Raw genomic sequence first — 14,613 nt, 5'->3', positions numbered from 1 at the left:
AGGGAGGGCCGAGGTTCTTGACTAAAGCTGAGGAAGGGCCGACGGTCTTGACTAAAAGGTCTGTTTTATAAGGTTGTTTTAAGAGTTAAAAAAAGGTTTTCCTGTGCAGGCTTGAGCTAAAGTATCCTTTTATGACAGCTTTGAAACATAGAGCAATTATTAAAGTGGGGTAATAACAGTGCTGCCTTATTTCCACTATGCATGTGCCTGTATAGTCGTCAAGTCAATTCATTTGTCAGACGGTCATAGAGGTGTGTGCATATGAGTTGTGGATGGGGGGGGGGGGGGGGCAGAGACACTTCAGCTCAGAGGGCTTGCCACGTCCCTGCTTGTATATACACTAGGCGATAATGGTAGCTATCAAATCATTCAATCATAGCGATGGCCGAAGAGCAAAACCTCCTATCTGCATAAAAAAGTGTGGGGGGAAAACTCCTACCTGCACTTTGCGAGGCACTAATACCTGGTCGGTATTGTTAACACATAATATAGTAATATAGTCCAAAAACAGTGTATTGTATTGGGTATCCTTAAAAAAATTATTCTGCAAGTGAATTTTTCAGATAGGAGGTTTTTCTCTTCTGCACCTTACACCGGTGTGGTATGTTCACTACTATGTCCACTACATAGTGCATCACCTTCCTGGTATGGTACAGAGCCACGTTTTCATTGGTCAGTGGGTTTTGGTCACAGCTGTGGCAGTCATCAAGGTTGTACACTGGAGAGTCTCATTGGCTCACAGCGGATCAGGTATCGCGGTGCGATGGCCCAATTGGTCAGTGGAGGTATCAGGTATCCCAGGCGGCCATCAAACGGGACATGCCAGCTCTCTGGCAACTGGCCTGTGTTTGCAGTTGCTATGGCAACGCACTGATCCCCCGTAGCGAGGGGCTCCTGTTGATACAGCCCTGGCACCCGTCTTCTGTGACCTGTTATCGCCAGCTCGCACGCACGCACATGCCACACATGTGTGCACCACACATACTGTGCATAATCATTGTTAGGATGTATACTTGATGTTAAGGTGGTGGTTTATTGTTTCAAGTTGTGCATGAACTCAATAAACCAACAACAATCTATGGGCTGTCAGGCCCACAGGATGGAAAAAATCATTTCACAAACACAAGGATGTAAGCCCTGTGTCTTTAATTGTCTGTTATCTTTCTCCCCCAATCACATTAACGAGTTGCCCTCTTGTGTTCTATTAATCGATTTCTTCACAACCATTAGGGGGCAGCGTTGATTGACTAAATGGACCAAAAAAGTAGAGAAAACAAATGTTCTCTCTCGTTCCTTCAAACACACACACACTGTCTCTCTCTCTCTCTCTCTCTCTCTCTCTCTCTCTCTCTCTCTCTCTCTCTCTCTCACACACACACACACACACACACGCACACGCACAAAAGGGGCACAGACATGGACATGATCAATTATGTGTCAAGCATTTCTCCCTCAATGAATGACTATAGGCTACCGACCGTCTATTGTCTGGTGACACTGGAGACTAAAGTTCTCATGCAGTTCATTATCCCAGATGGGGACGACTAGAAAGGGATCCAACGAGACAATTAATCACCATTCCTTTCAAATGAAACACAGGCCTTACTGGAGGAAGCATGCCCGGCACTACGCCTGCCTCATCATAAACGGGTACAAAGTTTCGCTCCGACGGACTAGGCTACGTTTCGTTTTGCTCACCAACCCATGCATGACGCATAGATATAGGACCAAAGTCCATTTCAATTTGGGCCGATGGTAGTAGTAGGGAAGGAGGAGGAGGGGGGACGACCAACCCAATAGCCTCTGAACGGACCCCATATAAAATGCCCTCGCTTCTAAGTTCGGACAGCGCGCTGTGATTGGCCGCTGCCGGTCCTGTGGGCCGCCCCCCTCCCTCCTGCGCCGCCTCGCCTCCTGGGCAGCATCAGGTTACAGTAGCAGTTTGCGCCGCAGACCGGGAGGACGTCGTTACACGGTCGTTTTTTTTTACACGGTGAAAATACCGGCTTTCGAAATGTTAACGGTAGTGAAGAACGGGGAGTGGGTTTGTTGAGAGCTGGACTATTAAACCCTCGGCACTTCGTTGATACCAAGTGTCCGAGCAACAATTTTAAGGGAGACATTCCCCACGGTGAGCGCGCAGCAATGCGCTGAGTTGGAACAGAGCTGAGCGGCGGAGGAGCGCACACCGAGAGACGGAGAGGGGATATTTTTTTTTAAATATTTTTAGATTTTTTTTTAACAATAGAAACTCAACCGCGGCTCCACACTGCGAGGAAAGAATAGGGGGGGCGACTGAAAGACAACCCCTGTGATGAAGTGGACCTTCGGATTCCGAGCGTGCTGCGGAGTTGTAACTGATGGATGAACGCTGTCATCTGTAGGCTGCTATATAACACCGCGACAGGTACCGCCGTACCGGGGACCGGGTTTTGGGACAAAGACACGGCGGCGGGGACACATGATCGGGGACTGCATAGCCAAACAAATATTATTTCTCGTGACCTCAACGTTATAGTCTCGAGTTGTAGCTGAGACGTCTGAAACAGTCTGTTTTTTTTAGTCTTTTTGAAGAGAGAAGGTCGAGGAAGAAGACGCGGTTTTCTCTCAAGCCAACCGGGACGCACACCTCGGGGGGTTTCCTTCACCGGGGGGGAGATCGTATCGGAACGGTGGGCTCTCTGCTGCGGACAGTTCAGTCAAGGACACACGGCGGGTCTCAAACACACCATTTTACACACAAGTTGAGGGACGGAAGGTCATGTCTCTGACATCGACTTCACATGCTCCCGACTGATCGAACCTCACGTCCCGTCGTCCCGGACTGACCGTAGATAGAAAGGCTGCCAGGCGCGCACCGTGTGCGAGTTATCGCTTCTTTACTGTCTCCCCGTTTCTTATTAAGAATGGCGGGGCTCGTCTGTTGGAAGTATTACCTCTGGATCTTTATTATAATGTGCAGGTCGGCATTGCCCTTAGCGAAATCGATGGAGACTATCATTTGGAGCTCGCAGAATCTCAAGTAAGTATCATGTTTCATTTGCACAGGCATGCCAAACTCGCTGGGTGTGTGTTGTGCGTAATGGAAGGCTATAACGTTACAGGGGAAAAGTTGCTATTGTATGCGAGATGTTCTTTTCCAAATCTCACCAGGTTGCTATACCGCAGAAAGAAGAAAAGTACATCTTTATTTTCACACACTCCTTCCGTTCTTGTGTTGAAAACATGCCCTGGTGGTGCTATGTTTTGTTTTGTTTGTCATAATGTTAGGTGTGCACTAAGAGACACACACACAGCAGGTAGGCTACAGGCCTGTATGTTTTTAGGCCTATAGACAAAAGAGTAAAAAATGCAATCTGGGATTTACTCTTGATCATTTCTGGGTAAACGTCAATATCGGGGCTACTCATGTTAGGTCATGAATGAATGAATGAATGAAAACTTTATTTAACAGATTGCAGAATGGGTACAATACAGTACGGCTCAATACATACAATTGTTAAGGGGATGCAGACCTGAGAAAGACGTTTGTCTTGTTTCCATCAGGGTCCCCCATTTCATATAGTTTCTTGCCTGAGGTGACAATGCCTGCTCGGACATTCAGAGTTCAGACATGGCTCTCGGAGTATGTGCTACTCCTCTCCCTAACGTCTCTTGTCGTGGTGAAATGACCAGAGTACAGGAGAAAAGCCACAGTAAATCGTGCCAAATGTGTCGAGGTGTTAACCTAGTTAACTGAATCAAGGAGATAATTATCTCCCTCCAGTCCAGCTCTGGTCCTGAACATACCTGGACAACATCCGTATTAATTTATTGATTTTTAGTTCAGTTCAGTTAATTTCCAGAATAAAAAAAAGTTAGCTAATCAGGTGTTCTCATGTATCAAAAGTAAAAATGTTTAAAATGAATCACATTCCTCACTAAATTATACTGGCTCAGCTCCAACCTAATTGACCTGTCTCAAACCCTGCCCCTTTTCTTGATCCTCCAATCACAACTGTCGCTTACCTCGGACAAACCAAGTTTGTCCGAGGTAAGCGACAGTTGTGATTGGAGGATCAAGAAAAGGGGCAGGGTTTGAGACAGGTCCATTTTCCAAACCTCACATCAAAGGCAAGTTCCAACATCCAGGGCCTATAATGTGAGCGAGCCAGACGTGTTGGCAAGCAGGGCCCACATTTTACATTGATTGTTTCCCATCAAGTCGAGCAGACTAAGCATACGCTACTGATACTAAAAATGTGTTCTGCTAACAATGATCACTCACTCAGACTCCGTGGCATGGAGCTGGGAAGTCTCCAGCGGGAAAGAAGGGGAGGTGATGAAGTCAAGTCTTATAGTCTACTTGTATGGTCGCCACTGACCTTCATCTGAAGCACAGTGCTGAGGCAAAATGGAGAGCAGCTCCGCCACACGCTAGGAGTAGAGTTTTTCCTGAAGCTTTACTCACTCAGGTGAATCCATGATTTATCCCTCAAATGCCAAAGGAGCCCATTGCACTGTGGGTCACTATGAAGATTGCTGAGGTGTTCATTGGGACGTGTGTGCGTGCATGTGTGGCCTTTTTAATGGTAAGCCTACGGCCCATAAGCTTTTATTTGAGTATGACCGCAGAGGTAGTGGAACGATGGACGTCGTCAAGGAGATATCACACACACGCATGCGCATACACACACACACACATGTTTGCATATACACATGCATACACACACGACACACACACACACACACACACACACACACACTCATGCATGAACACACACACACACACACATGATGTGTCAGTCATGGGCAGACGAGTGAGAGGAAGGAGACATTTATTGATTGATGATGTCACCTAAATGGAATATCTTGGAGAAGGTTACTATGACACTGAGCGACTGGAAGATGTCTTATGCAGCTGTTTTTGTCCCGCTCTCTATAAGTAAAGAGAAAATGCACCATAAAGGCAGAGGATTTCATAAACTTGGTGATGGAACAATAACAAATTCTGTGAAAGGGCTCTCGCAACCCAATTATCCTGCCACTCGCTCCTTAGAAAAAAACCATAGACAATTATCCCAGCCGCTCTTGGACAAAAGACAAACCTGATTTTCTCTCTGAAACATATCAGTCACCAGCGGGGGTTTGATAGCCAATAAAAAGGAATAGTTGGACAGGAGTCAACATTTCTTCACAGCTTATTCTTAAGCTCCATCTCTCTCGACTTGGCCTATATTGCCCCAAAGTGATAACAGAGAGAGAGAGAGAGAGAGCGAGACCTAGAGAGTTCTCCAGTACAGTATCTGGTGTCTTATCTAGATTTACGACGTCTTAGTTCCTGTTCCCACTTTGGGGACCACTGCTGCCTCAGCTAATAAATTAATCTGGTCCTCCGCTTCCACACTGTACCATACACACTCATAACACTCATAACACACACACACACACACACACACACACACACACACACACACACACACACACACACACACACACACACACACACACACACACACACACACACTCACAAACACAGTATAACAATACCAGTGCCTCCCTATAGGCCATGAGTTATGAGACAAAGTAAGGGAAACCAGCAGGTTCGGGCCACTATGCAATGTATTTGTTCTGCTCATGTGTGTGTGTGTGCATTACCCCCTCTGAGATCCCCACATTATGGATTTCCATGTGAGGACACTATCACTCCCCTTCGGCGTTATCAATAACTGGGGTTTGCCTAATTGATTCCCCCCGCATGCTGGAACACACCCCATAGATCACCACCACAGTAGAGCCATATGAAATCCGCGATCACGGAATCGCGGACGGAATCGCGGAATTGAGCAATAAAAATGGAATCAACTGTAAAAAAAAAAAAGAAAAAAAAGAAAAAAATTATAATTTTTTTTTTTTTTTTTTTTTTTGGGACTTGTACATCACTTTGTTCAACTTTGTCAGTGCTGTAAAGTTTAAACCCTTTTAAATTTTAGACAAACAAAACACTTTGCTTTCATGAAATATTGTAAGCCGTCATTTGAGGCTTTATAAAAGCAGCACAATGAACACAAATCTGTCAGTGCCGAGTCCGACCTCATCTTAAATAACAAACAGCATTGCTTGTTGTAATTAACAAAGAGAGGCAGAGTTGATTTAGCAAAAAAAATATATATATAATTTATATTTTTATATTTTTTAATAATCAAAATTTATTTTCATATTCGAATCCCATGCCCATCGAACGAAGCTTCGAAGTATTTAAGACAGCCCTATTAAATGGACTGTTATATCTTATTAAATTGTGGACATTTATTCATTCCCACTTATTAGACACTATTTCTGATGGTAAAATGAGCGTACAAAGCAAAATACAGAATTCTGAAATATTAAAACGGAAAAAACGGAATTTGGAAAAAAATAAAATGGAATTTGGAAAAAAATAAAACGGATTCCATATGGCTCTATACCACAGCCCTTCTTGGAACAGGAAAGTTTGTTTCTGAAAGTACGGCACACAGGCAGGCCTTGGGATGTTCAGGTTGAACTTGAATGAGGAGTGTAGGGCTGCGTTAGTCGATTAGTCTATGAATAATTTGGTCTAAGTCAACAAAGATGTTAGTCGATTACCTAGTCATATTTTTTTTTAATGTTTTCTATGTTGAATGAGTTAGTATTTGCTAAAACTTTTTTTTGTATTTTATTTTTTAATTTTTTAAACAAACACATAAACAAACATGACAACACAAGATTAGATATACAAGCATTAATTAACAGTGCACATCCAATGAAATCACCATTTAGATACCGTAATTCCTCTAATAGTAACCGGGTCTCAAATACAAGCCGGGTCTCTATTAATGGCCGGATGCGCTCTTGAGCTAAGCAATTATAAGCCGGCCTCCTAATACAAGCCGGGTTACTAATATACTGAGCTAGGGCTGGGCGATATGACGATATTATATAAATATCGGGTACAGTTCATTAACGATACACTTTTTCAACGTATCGTGGATATTGTGATGTTTTGCCCAAGAGGATTGTGTCGCGTCAATCTGTCCACACGTTACTCGTTCATATCTCAGCCTGTGCTGAGATATGCCCATTCCGCGGTCTGTTAATAAAGTTTTCAATCAGACAGATGTATGGAAAGGCTTTTATTATAACATTCGTTGTAGTAAAATCATTATGCCTCATTTAGTCATCCTGTGAAGCACTGGTCTCCTACTCGACGGCCGCGGGGAGCTAACGTTAGTAGCTTTGTTGATGTTCAGCACACGGGACATTCAGGAAGTCAAAAACTAATAACGCTTGCCGATTGGTGCTAAGAACAGCAGGGCGGGTGCAAGCGGTGTGACGTCATTGGCAGACTCGACTGTCAATCAAAATGATTATGTTTCCGTCAGAATGAATGAATGAAAACTGTATTAAAAGGTTACAGAATGGGTACAATACAGTACAGGAGGATGAAGACCAGAAAAATACTTTCGGCTTTTTTACATAAGGGTCCTCCATTTTCAATTCATCAAAACATTTAGAGACATACATATATACAGTAGTTTCATAAAAATGCTAAAATGCTATTTATTGATTGATTGATTTAAAACTTTAACATATTGCAGAATGGGTACAGTACAGCTCAATACATACAATTGTTAAGGGGATGCAGACCAGAGAAAGACTTTAGTCTTGTTTACATCAGGGTCCCCCATTTTCAATTCATCATATTTCATATCTAAATCATATAATATCTCATATGCAATATATAATCTAATAATCTAAATCCAATATAAAAATGCTAAATGCATGGGTATTTTATTTTGTCTTTAATGTTAGCTTGCAAACTCAAATACTGTCTTGGTAAGCCTCATAATGAATTGTTTGGGGTAAAAAAGAAAAACATCGTGATGTGTATCGTGTATCGCCGAAAGGTCAGAAAATATCGTGATATCATATTTAGGCCATATCGCCCAGCCCTATACTGAGCTGCATACTGAGCTAGTTACTTGATTTCACTTTGAAAACGTTGAAATGACCAGTGACCACCTGTAATTGCACTGTTTACTATTTCATACAGTACTTGGTTTCAATAAATGAACCCAGTACATTTTACTGGGTTCAAACTGACACAAAATGTTGATTTATTCATTATGATCAGTTTGAAAATTTGAAATATAGGCCTCCCTCTTATACAGGCCTCCTCCTAATTAGGGGTGGGAATCACCAGTTTCATCATGATACGATACGATATCGATTCTTTGGACAACGATACGATATTTGCCGATATCACAAAGTCTCTCACGATACGATACGATTAGATTCAGGTGCCTGCGATCGATATGAGATGATATCATATGCCCATTTAACACAATCAGTAACATTTATATCAACAAAAAAAAGGTAATGAAAATATCATTTGACATTTGTATTTTTGAGCTCTTCCAGACATTTAAAGGAAAATCAATCTATTGTTTTTAATACAAATAGACCTCCTGTTCACTGTAAAGTGCCACGTTTTTATATATTGAGCTTTAAACTTTAAGCTAAATTTTTTGGAACTCAAAACTCACAACCTCCCTCTCCCAAACCGTTCCTACAACAATTTGTTGATGTTGCATGATCATGTATAGGCCTACATTTATTATGTATTATATTGTTTATGTTTAAATAACATTTAAACATCAAACTCCTCTGACCTCATCTGGTCTTTCCAAAGACGCGCGCACACACACACACACACACACACAGAAAGGGAGAATGCTATGCTGTAACGTCTACACACACGGAGCTACTGCTGTTGTTCTTGGGCGGATATGAGACTCGCCACAGGATTTTCAAAATAAGAGTATCGATATGAATCGATCTTATTACATCGCATCGATCCGATTCGATTGTTGATAATTACATCGATGTATCGATCTGGATCGATGTATCGTCCCACCCCTACTCCTAATACAAGCCTGGTACCCGCTACAGTTGAAACAAATACAAGCCGGGGTTACTATTAGAGGAATTACGGTAACCATAGAATACATATGTTAGAATACCATTATATGCTAGCTTTTAATCTCTCCACCACTTCTAACCACATTGTCGTTTTGGATTCATTGAGACCCAAAATTCTTGCTGTAGATATTTCTAGATAAATCACATCGAGATATGTAAGAATCCAGACCTTCCGGCACATTTTTTCCGGTTGAAACCATCGTGATGCTATCAGCTTTTTAGCCACTGTGATACCAGATAAAACCAATCTCTTTAGCTGTATAGGTACTGCATACTCAAAAACATCATTCAGCAGTAATACAGAGGGGTGTACAGGTATATTCAGAGTTAAGAGATTTGATAATTGCTGGGTCACTTCTTTCCAGAATATCTTAACTGGTGGGCAGTCCCAGTACATGTGCATAAATGTCCCCTCGTCCCCATTTGGCTAAAACCTTTTATATATATATATATATATATATATATATATATATATATATATATATATATATATATATATATATATATAATATACATCTTTTAAAATAAATATCTGATGAGCACATCTCTATACACATCTCATTTACCATTCTAGTAAGCACTGGATTTTAAATGATAAACATCTCTGGTAAGCACTAGATTTAAAATGATGAGCACATATCTGGTAAGCACTAGATTTAAAGAGGTGCACATGGGGGAAACACAATTTTACAGATTATTCTATTAAATCAACCAAGCGATCGGTCGACAAAGTCCTGGCGACTCCCTTTTCGTTCGACTCGAGACTTTCTCTCAGTCGAGGACGGCCCTCTTCATCTGAACCCTGGACCCCGGCTGAGCGCGGCGACGCGGGGAAGACGGCAGGACGAGTCAGCGCCCTCGGCTGCCGCATAGAATGTCTCACATTTTGATCAGAGCAAATCAGATTACTTCTCATTTAGCTGAGTGGGATTACGCTACAAATGTCACTTTGTTATGATGGATCACGTCCCACCGGGTCGGCTGAACCCACAGCGCCGAACTGCACACTTGCAAGAAGCACTCACACACACACACACCTTGTATGTGTGCTCAGGAATGCTGCAGCGATGCCAATTTAATGATAATCTGACAAGGTGGCTGTGAGTGGTTCCTGTACGTCTTCTAACCCTGCTTAGCTAATATTTACCTCATGACCTGCAGCTACCATGGGCTGTTTGCTGCTGCGTGGAAGAATAACAAGATGGGGGGTGGGTGGGGGGGACGGGACGGAAAACACACTTATGCACCTCCTGAAAACACAGTGAGAAAACAGCCAGGGGCTGGCTAGAGTCGGCTGTGCTGATTTTGACCTCTCGGTTCTCCTACGCCTGGAAAAAAAATGTTGGCCCCTCGCTCGGGCTCCGAAAGCCACAGCAAGAATGCTCCGGCTATTACAACAGACATTTGGTGTTGATAAATGCCCGAGCAGCTATAGCTCGGTTGCCGCATGCCGCTTTGTTATGTATACAAACCCGCTTTTCTCACCGTCTACACTTGGCTCGCCCCGCAAGTTCGTCTTGGTGCAGTGGGGCGAGGGTTTGCGTTACAATGTTGACTTGTAAATATTATGACGCTCTTCGTATATTGGAAAGGGCTACGAGTGGAAGCGGAGTGCAACTGCCACAACTCGTTAGACCAGAGCAACCGGGGAACTAGAACAGGATTTGGTTCCAAGGCACTCTCATGAATGCAGCTCACTATAGACCGGCCCACTGCTGAGAGGGTCAGAGGGCTGTTTTTGTTTCTCCCTTGCCTCGCACCCTGCTGCTTGCCCCCCACCACCCCCGACTATACCCCCACTACACCCCCCCTCTCCCCTAGGCTCTCCCGGTACCCCATTTCTCCCCCATCTAGACTATGATCGTGTTTCTCCCTGATAGAGATCTCATTACACACAGAGGACTTAGAGCCTGAGCCCAGCTCTTAGAGTGAAAGAGGAAAGTGAGAGAGAGAGAGAAGGGAGAGGCCAGACCAATAAGAGCCACTTCTGGAGAGCAACTGGGCCCACACAGTGCTGTAGAGGCTAGCCTATGCTATGGGGACAGCTGGGCTTGCTTTATATGTGTGTGTGTGTTGTTTCAGGGGTGTGTGAGGGCATTCTTGTGGTGTGGTCATCTGAGTGGAGCACCTGGGCCCAGAAGGGCTTTGGGCAGCAGAAGGAGCAGCAGCCACTTGAGGACGTTTTGAGGGAAATGTCGTTTTTCCATCATGCTGTCTGCTCTGTCCAGATGGCCTGACTTCATCCACTGGTGTGGTTTGGTTGCCACATCACTTAAAACCCATCACTCTGCTTTTGTGTCTTATTAATGTGTTTTCTTTTCGTTCTTTTCTTTTTAAAAGCACATTATACACATATATATAAAAATAAAGTTGTTATTTTGCACCAGATTTGTATATTACATCGATGGTCAAGGGGCCTTTTTTTAAAAGGACCATATCAGTCTTTTTGATATGTGGATTCTGAGTCATTCTATCTTAAGATACAAAAATCACTGTGCCGTTCTTCCCCCCCCCTCGTAAATCTCGACTGTTGCCGAAAAATCTGGTAACAGCAGAATTGTTTTCCGCTGATTCACCCCTGCCATAGGCTTTCATTGTATCTGAACATGTGTCTTAGATATCACATGCACCCTGTCCCTTGACAGTCACCACATATCTAACTAAAATGTCATGCTAACATCTGAGGTGCATTGTCTTTAGTTTTAGTTTGTTTTTAGTCTCCCCCTCTACACATTTTCAGATATACTTGCGGCCAGTGAATCGGCAGAAAATAACTACCACATTTTTCAGCAAAGATTATGGAAGAAAGAATGACACGGTTCTTTTTGTATCGAGGCAAGATTGACTGGAAACCCACATGTCAAGACGGGTCTGGTACTTTAATGTGATACGAGTCCTGTTTGTATCATCAGGGTGATGGATGGAGGCCAGACTGTGAATCACTATCAATAGGCAAATCACTGTGATAAACTTTCCCACGATTACAATGACTAAACATATTTTGAACATATATATCATATATAAATAATTGCGTTGTACCCATTTCGTTGCGCCTGAAACCAGATACGAGGAAGCTTTGCACATGTCATCATATTTGACATGTTAATATTTAACAGGGAATATTTTTCTACTTGTTCCTTAAACCACAGTGAACCCGGTTTCTTCAAGCTTCAGTTAGAAGCCGAAATAACCCTTAATGTCAGCTATTAGTGTTATCAACCGCAGTAGGTATTCAGTGATAAGTTATTTGGCCACATCGACGTGTGCAAACGACCCGAAGGCATGTATGAAAAGGCTCAAGTATGAACTTATGCCAGTGAAACGCTTGGGAGAGTGTGTGTGTGTGTGTGTGTGCCGCTGCGCGATTGTTCTTTGTCTGGCCACAGTGGAGCATTAAGGAAGTGTTAGGAGTGTGTCCGTGTGCCCCAGTGAAAGTGTCGAGGGGCCCAGCCACGGAGCAGTGTGTGGCGGTGGAACGGTGGTGGCCTCGCAGGCAGTTAGCACGACCCGGCTTCATTAGAGAGAGGCCTGGCAGCAACCAGGAAGTTCCCGTCAACACCGGCCCTGCCAACCAGAGGCACAGGCGCAGAGCTGGAAACCATCCCTTAAGACTTTCCCTCGTCTCCTCTCCTTCTCTCCTTCTCTCCTTTCGCTGAATCGAGCAAAAACGGCGGAATGCGGAGCTGCAGGAAGTAAAAAAATGAATGGTTAAAGTCTCGCTCGTTGTCCCGCGCCGTTCCCCCCGTCTCAGTTCTTTGACATAGAGAGCAGATGAAAATGAAGGGATTAAAAGGGAGAGGAGAGGAAGCCAGTAGAGACCGTTGAAACCCGGCCCTGGACTCAACCGCACATCCTTTCAGCCCAAAGCTGAGCTCCCAGATTACTTCCATGTGTCAGAGCGAAGGGGGGGGGGGGGAGAAAAGAAGAAAGGGGAGCGGGGAGGGAGAAGTTGAGCGATTGAAAAGCGAGCGGACCGGGACTGCTGCAGATCAGTGGTGGTGTTGGACAGTGGAACGGATCTCTGTGACAGCCATCTCTAAAACCATTACCCCTGCAGCTTCGGAGTCGAGAACTCATAGCCTCCTCCTCTCGGGCTGACCTCGTAGACTTAACTCTTTCTCACAGAGCCCCTCTGTGCCACGGAGGAGGAGGCAGACCTCATCAGGCTCCAGTCCCAAACAGCATGTGGGCGACCGAACTCTAGCCGCCTGCTTCCTCGAGAAGTTCCCCGAGATGTCGTTAACTGTCGACAAGCGTGCAGCTAGGGAGGGATATGTTTTCCACCAGTTAGATAGATGATGGATAGATAAATGTTAGATAGATAGATAGATGTTAGATAGATAGATGTTAGATAGATAGATAAATGTTAGATAGATAGATAGATAGATAGATAGATAGATAGATGTTAGATAGATAGATAGATGTTAGATAGATAGATATTAGATAGATATATGTTTATTAGTCCTTTTTAGTTAGATGGATAGATTTATTAGTCCTTTATTTAGATAAATAGGAGTTCCTTTATTAAGATAGATGTATTAGTCCTCTCTGAATCACCCACCATACAGCAATCGTCAAACAAACAATCGGACAACTACAATACTAACAACAACAGCAGATGTTCGGTTATTTCTGCTTAACAGTTTGTTCAGCAGTGATGGTAACAGTTTGTTCAGCAGTGATGGTAACAGTTTGTTCAGCAGTGATGGTAACAGTTTGTTCAGCAGTGATGGTAACAGTTTGTTCAGCAGTGATGGTAACAGTTTGTTCAGCAGTGATGGTAACAGTTTGTTCAGCAGTGATGGTAACAGTTTGTTCAGCAGTGATGGTAACAGTTTGTTCAGCAGTGTTGGTAACAGTTTGTTCAGCAGTGATGGTAACAGTTTGTTCAGCAGTGATGGTAACAGGTTGTTCAGAGGGATGACTTCCTGTACCGTCTGTCTGCTGGTAACAGCTCATATACATAAATAGGGGTGTAACGATGCATCGATTCTAATGTGTTAGAATCGATGCATCGATTTGAATATGTTAGAATCGATTTTAACAGAATTTTTTATTTTATTTTTTTTAATTAAAAAAAAATTCATGATGCATTGAATCGTTGCCTGAATAATCGTAATCGAAATTAATCGCTGTGAGATTGCACCGTTACACCCCTAATAAATAGTGAATGTGATACGTCTCTAATAATCACCTGCTCTTTCCCCACCACTCGGGACTCACAGGTCATCGTCATTCGTCATGCACTTTTGATGTTGTCCAGCAATCTTACTGGACATATTGACTTATCTTGTGCAGTTTGTCATTCACTGACAACCAAAAATACCAGGCAATAGAACAGAAACTTCAAATACTCTCCACAAAGGAAGGATGGAAGAGGACCAATATATCTCCACTCTAAACTGTCTCACTTTTCACCTGAAATATAGGCGCAGCAGATCTTTCTTATAGATAACATCTGCTGCGGAGCTCAAAGGACTTTTCTAGGAGAAATGGGTGACCTTTTTTTCTTTATTTTTCATTTGGTACCACATGGTTTTGACGGGACAAACATGGAATGACCGCTTAGAGGCTCTGGAGCTTTTGTGTCTCGGGAATAAGACTTAGCTCTCAGAATAAGCTCAAACCCCC

At 43.3% G+C, this 14,613-nt stretch overlaps 1 protein-coding gene across 1 annotated transcript in view; it reads left to right on the top strand.

The window, feature by feature from the left end:
- The first annotated feature begins 1,984 nt into the window (after positions 1–1,984).
- efnb1 (ephrin-B1) overlaps positions 1,985–14,613 on the top strand; it is a 68,804-nt gene continuing 56,175 nt past the window's right edge. The window contains exon 1 of the mRNA XM_084332089.1: positions 1,985–3,022. Coding sequence (XP_084188215.1) covers positions 2,907–3,022 — 116 coding nt within the window. The 5' untranslated portion in view covers positions 1,985–2,906. The remainder of the gene's footprint in view (positions 3,023–14,613) is intronic.

The sequence above is a fragment of the Notolepis coatsorum genome (assembly GCF_963971535.1).
Source record: "Notolepis coatsorum genome assembly, chromosome: 16".
Taxonomy (NCBI): Eukaryota; Metazoa; Chordata; class Actinopteri; order Aulopiformes; family Paralepididae; genus Notolepis; species Notolepis coatsorum.
The sequence above is the reverse complement of the archived record's forward strand: the minus strand, read 5'-3'. Positions and strand labels throughout refer to the sequence as shown.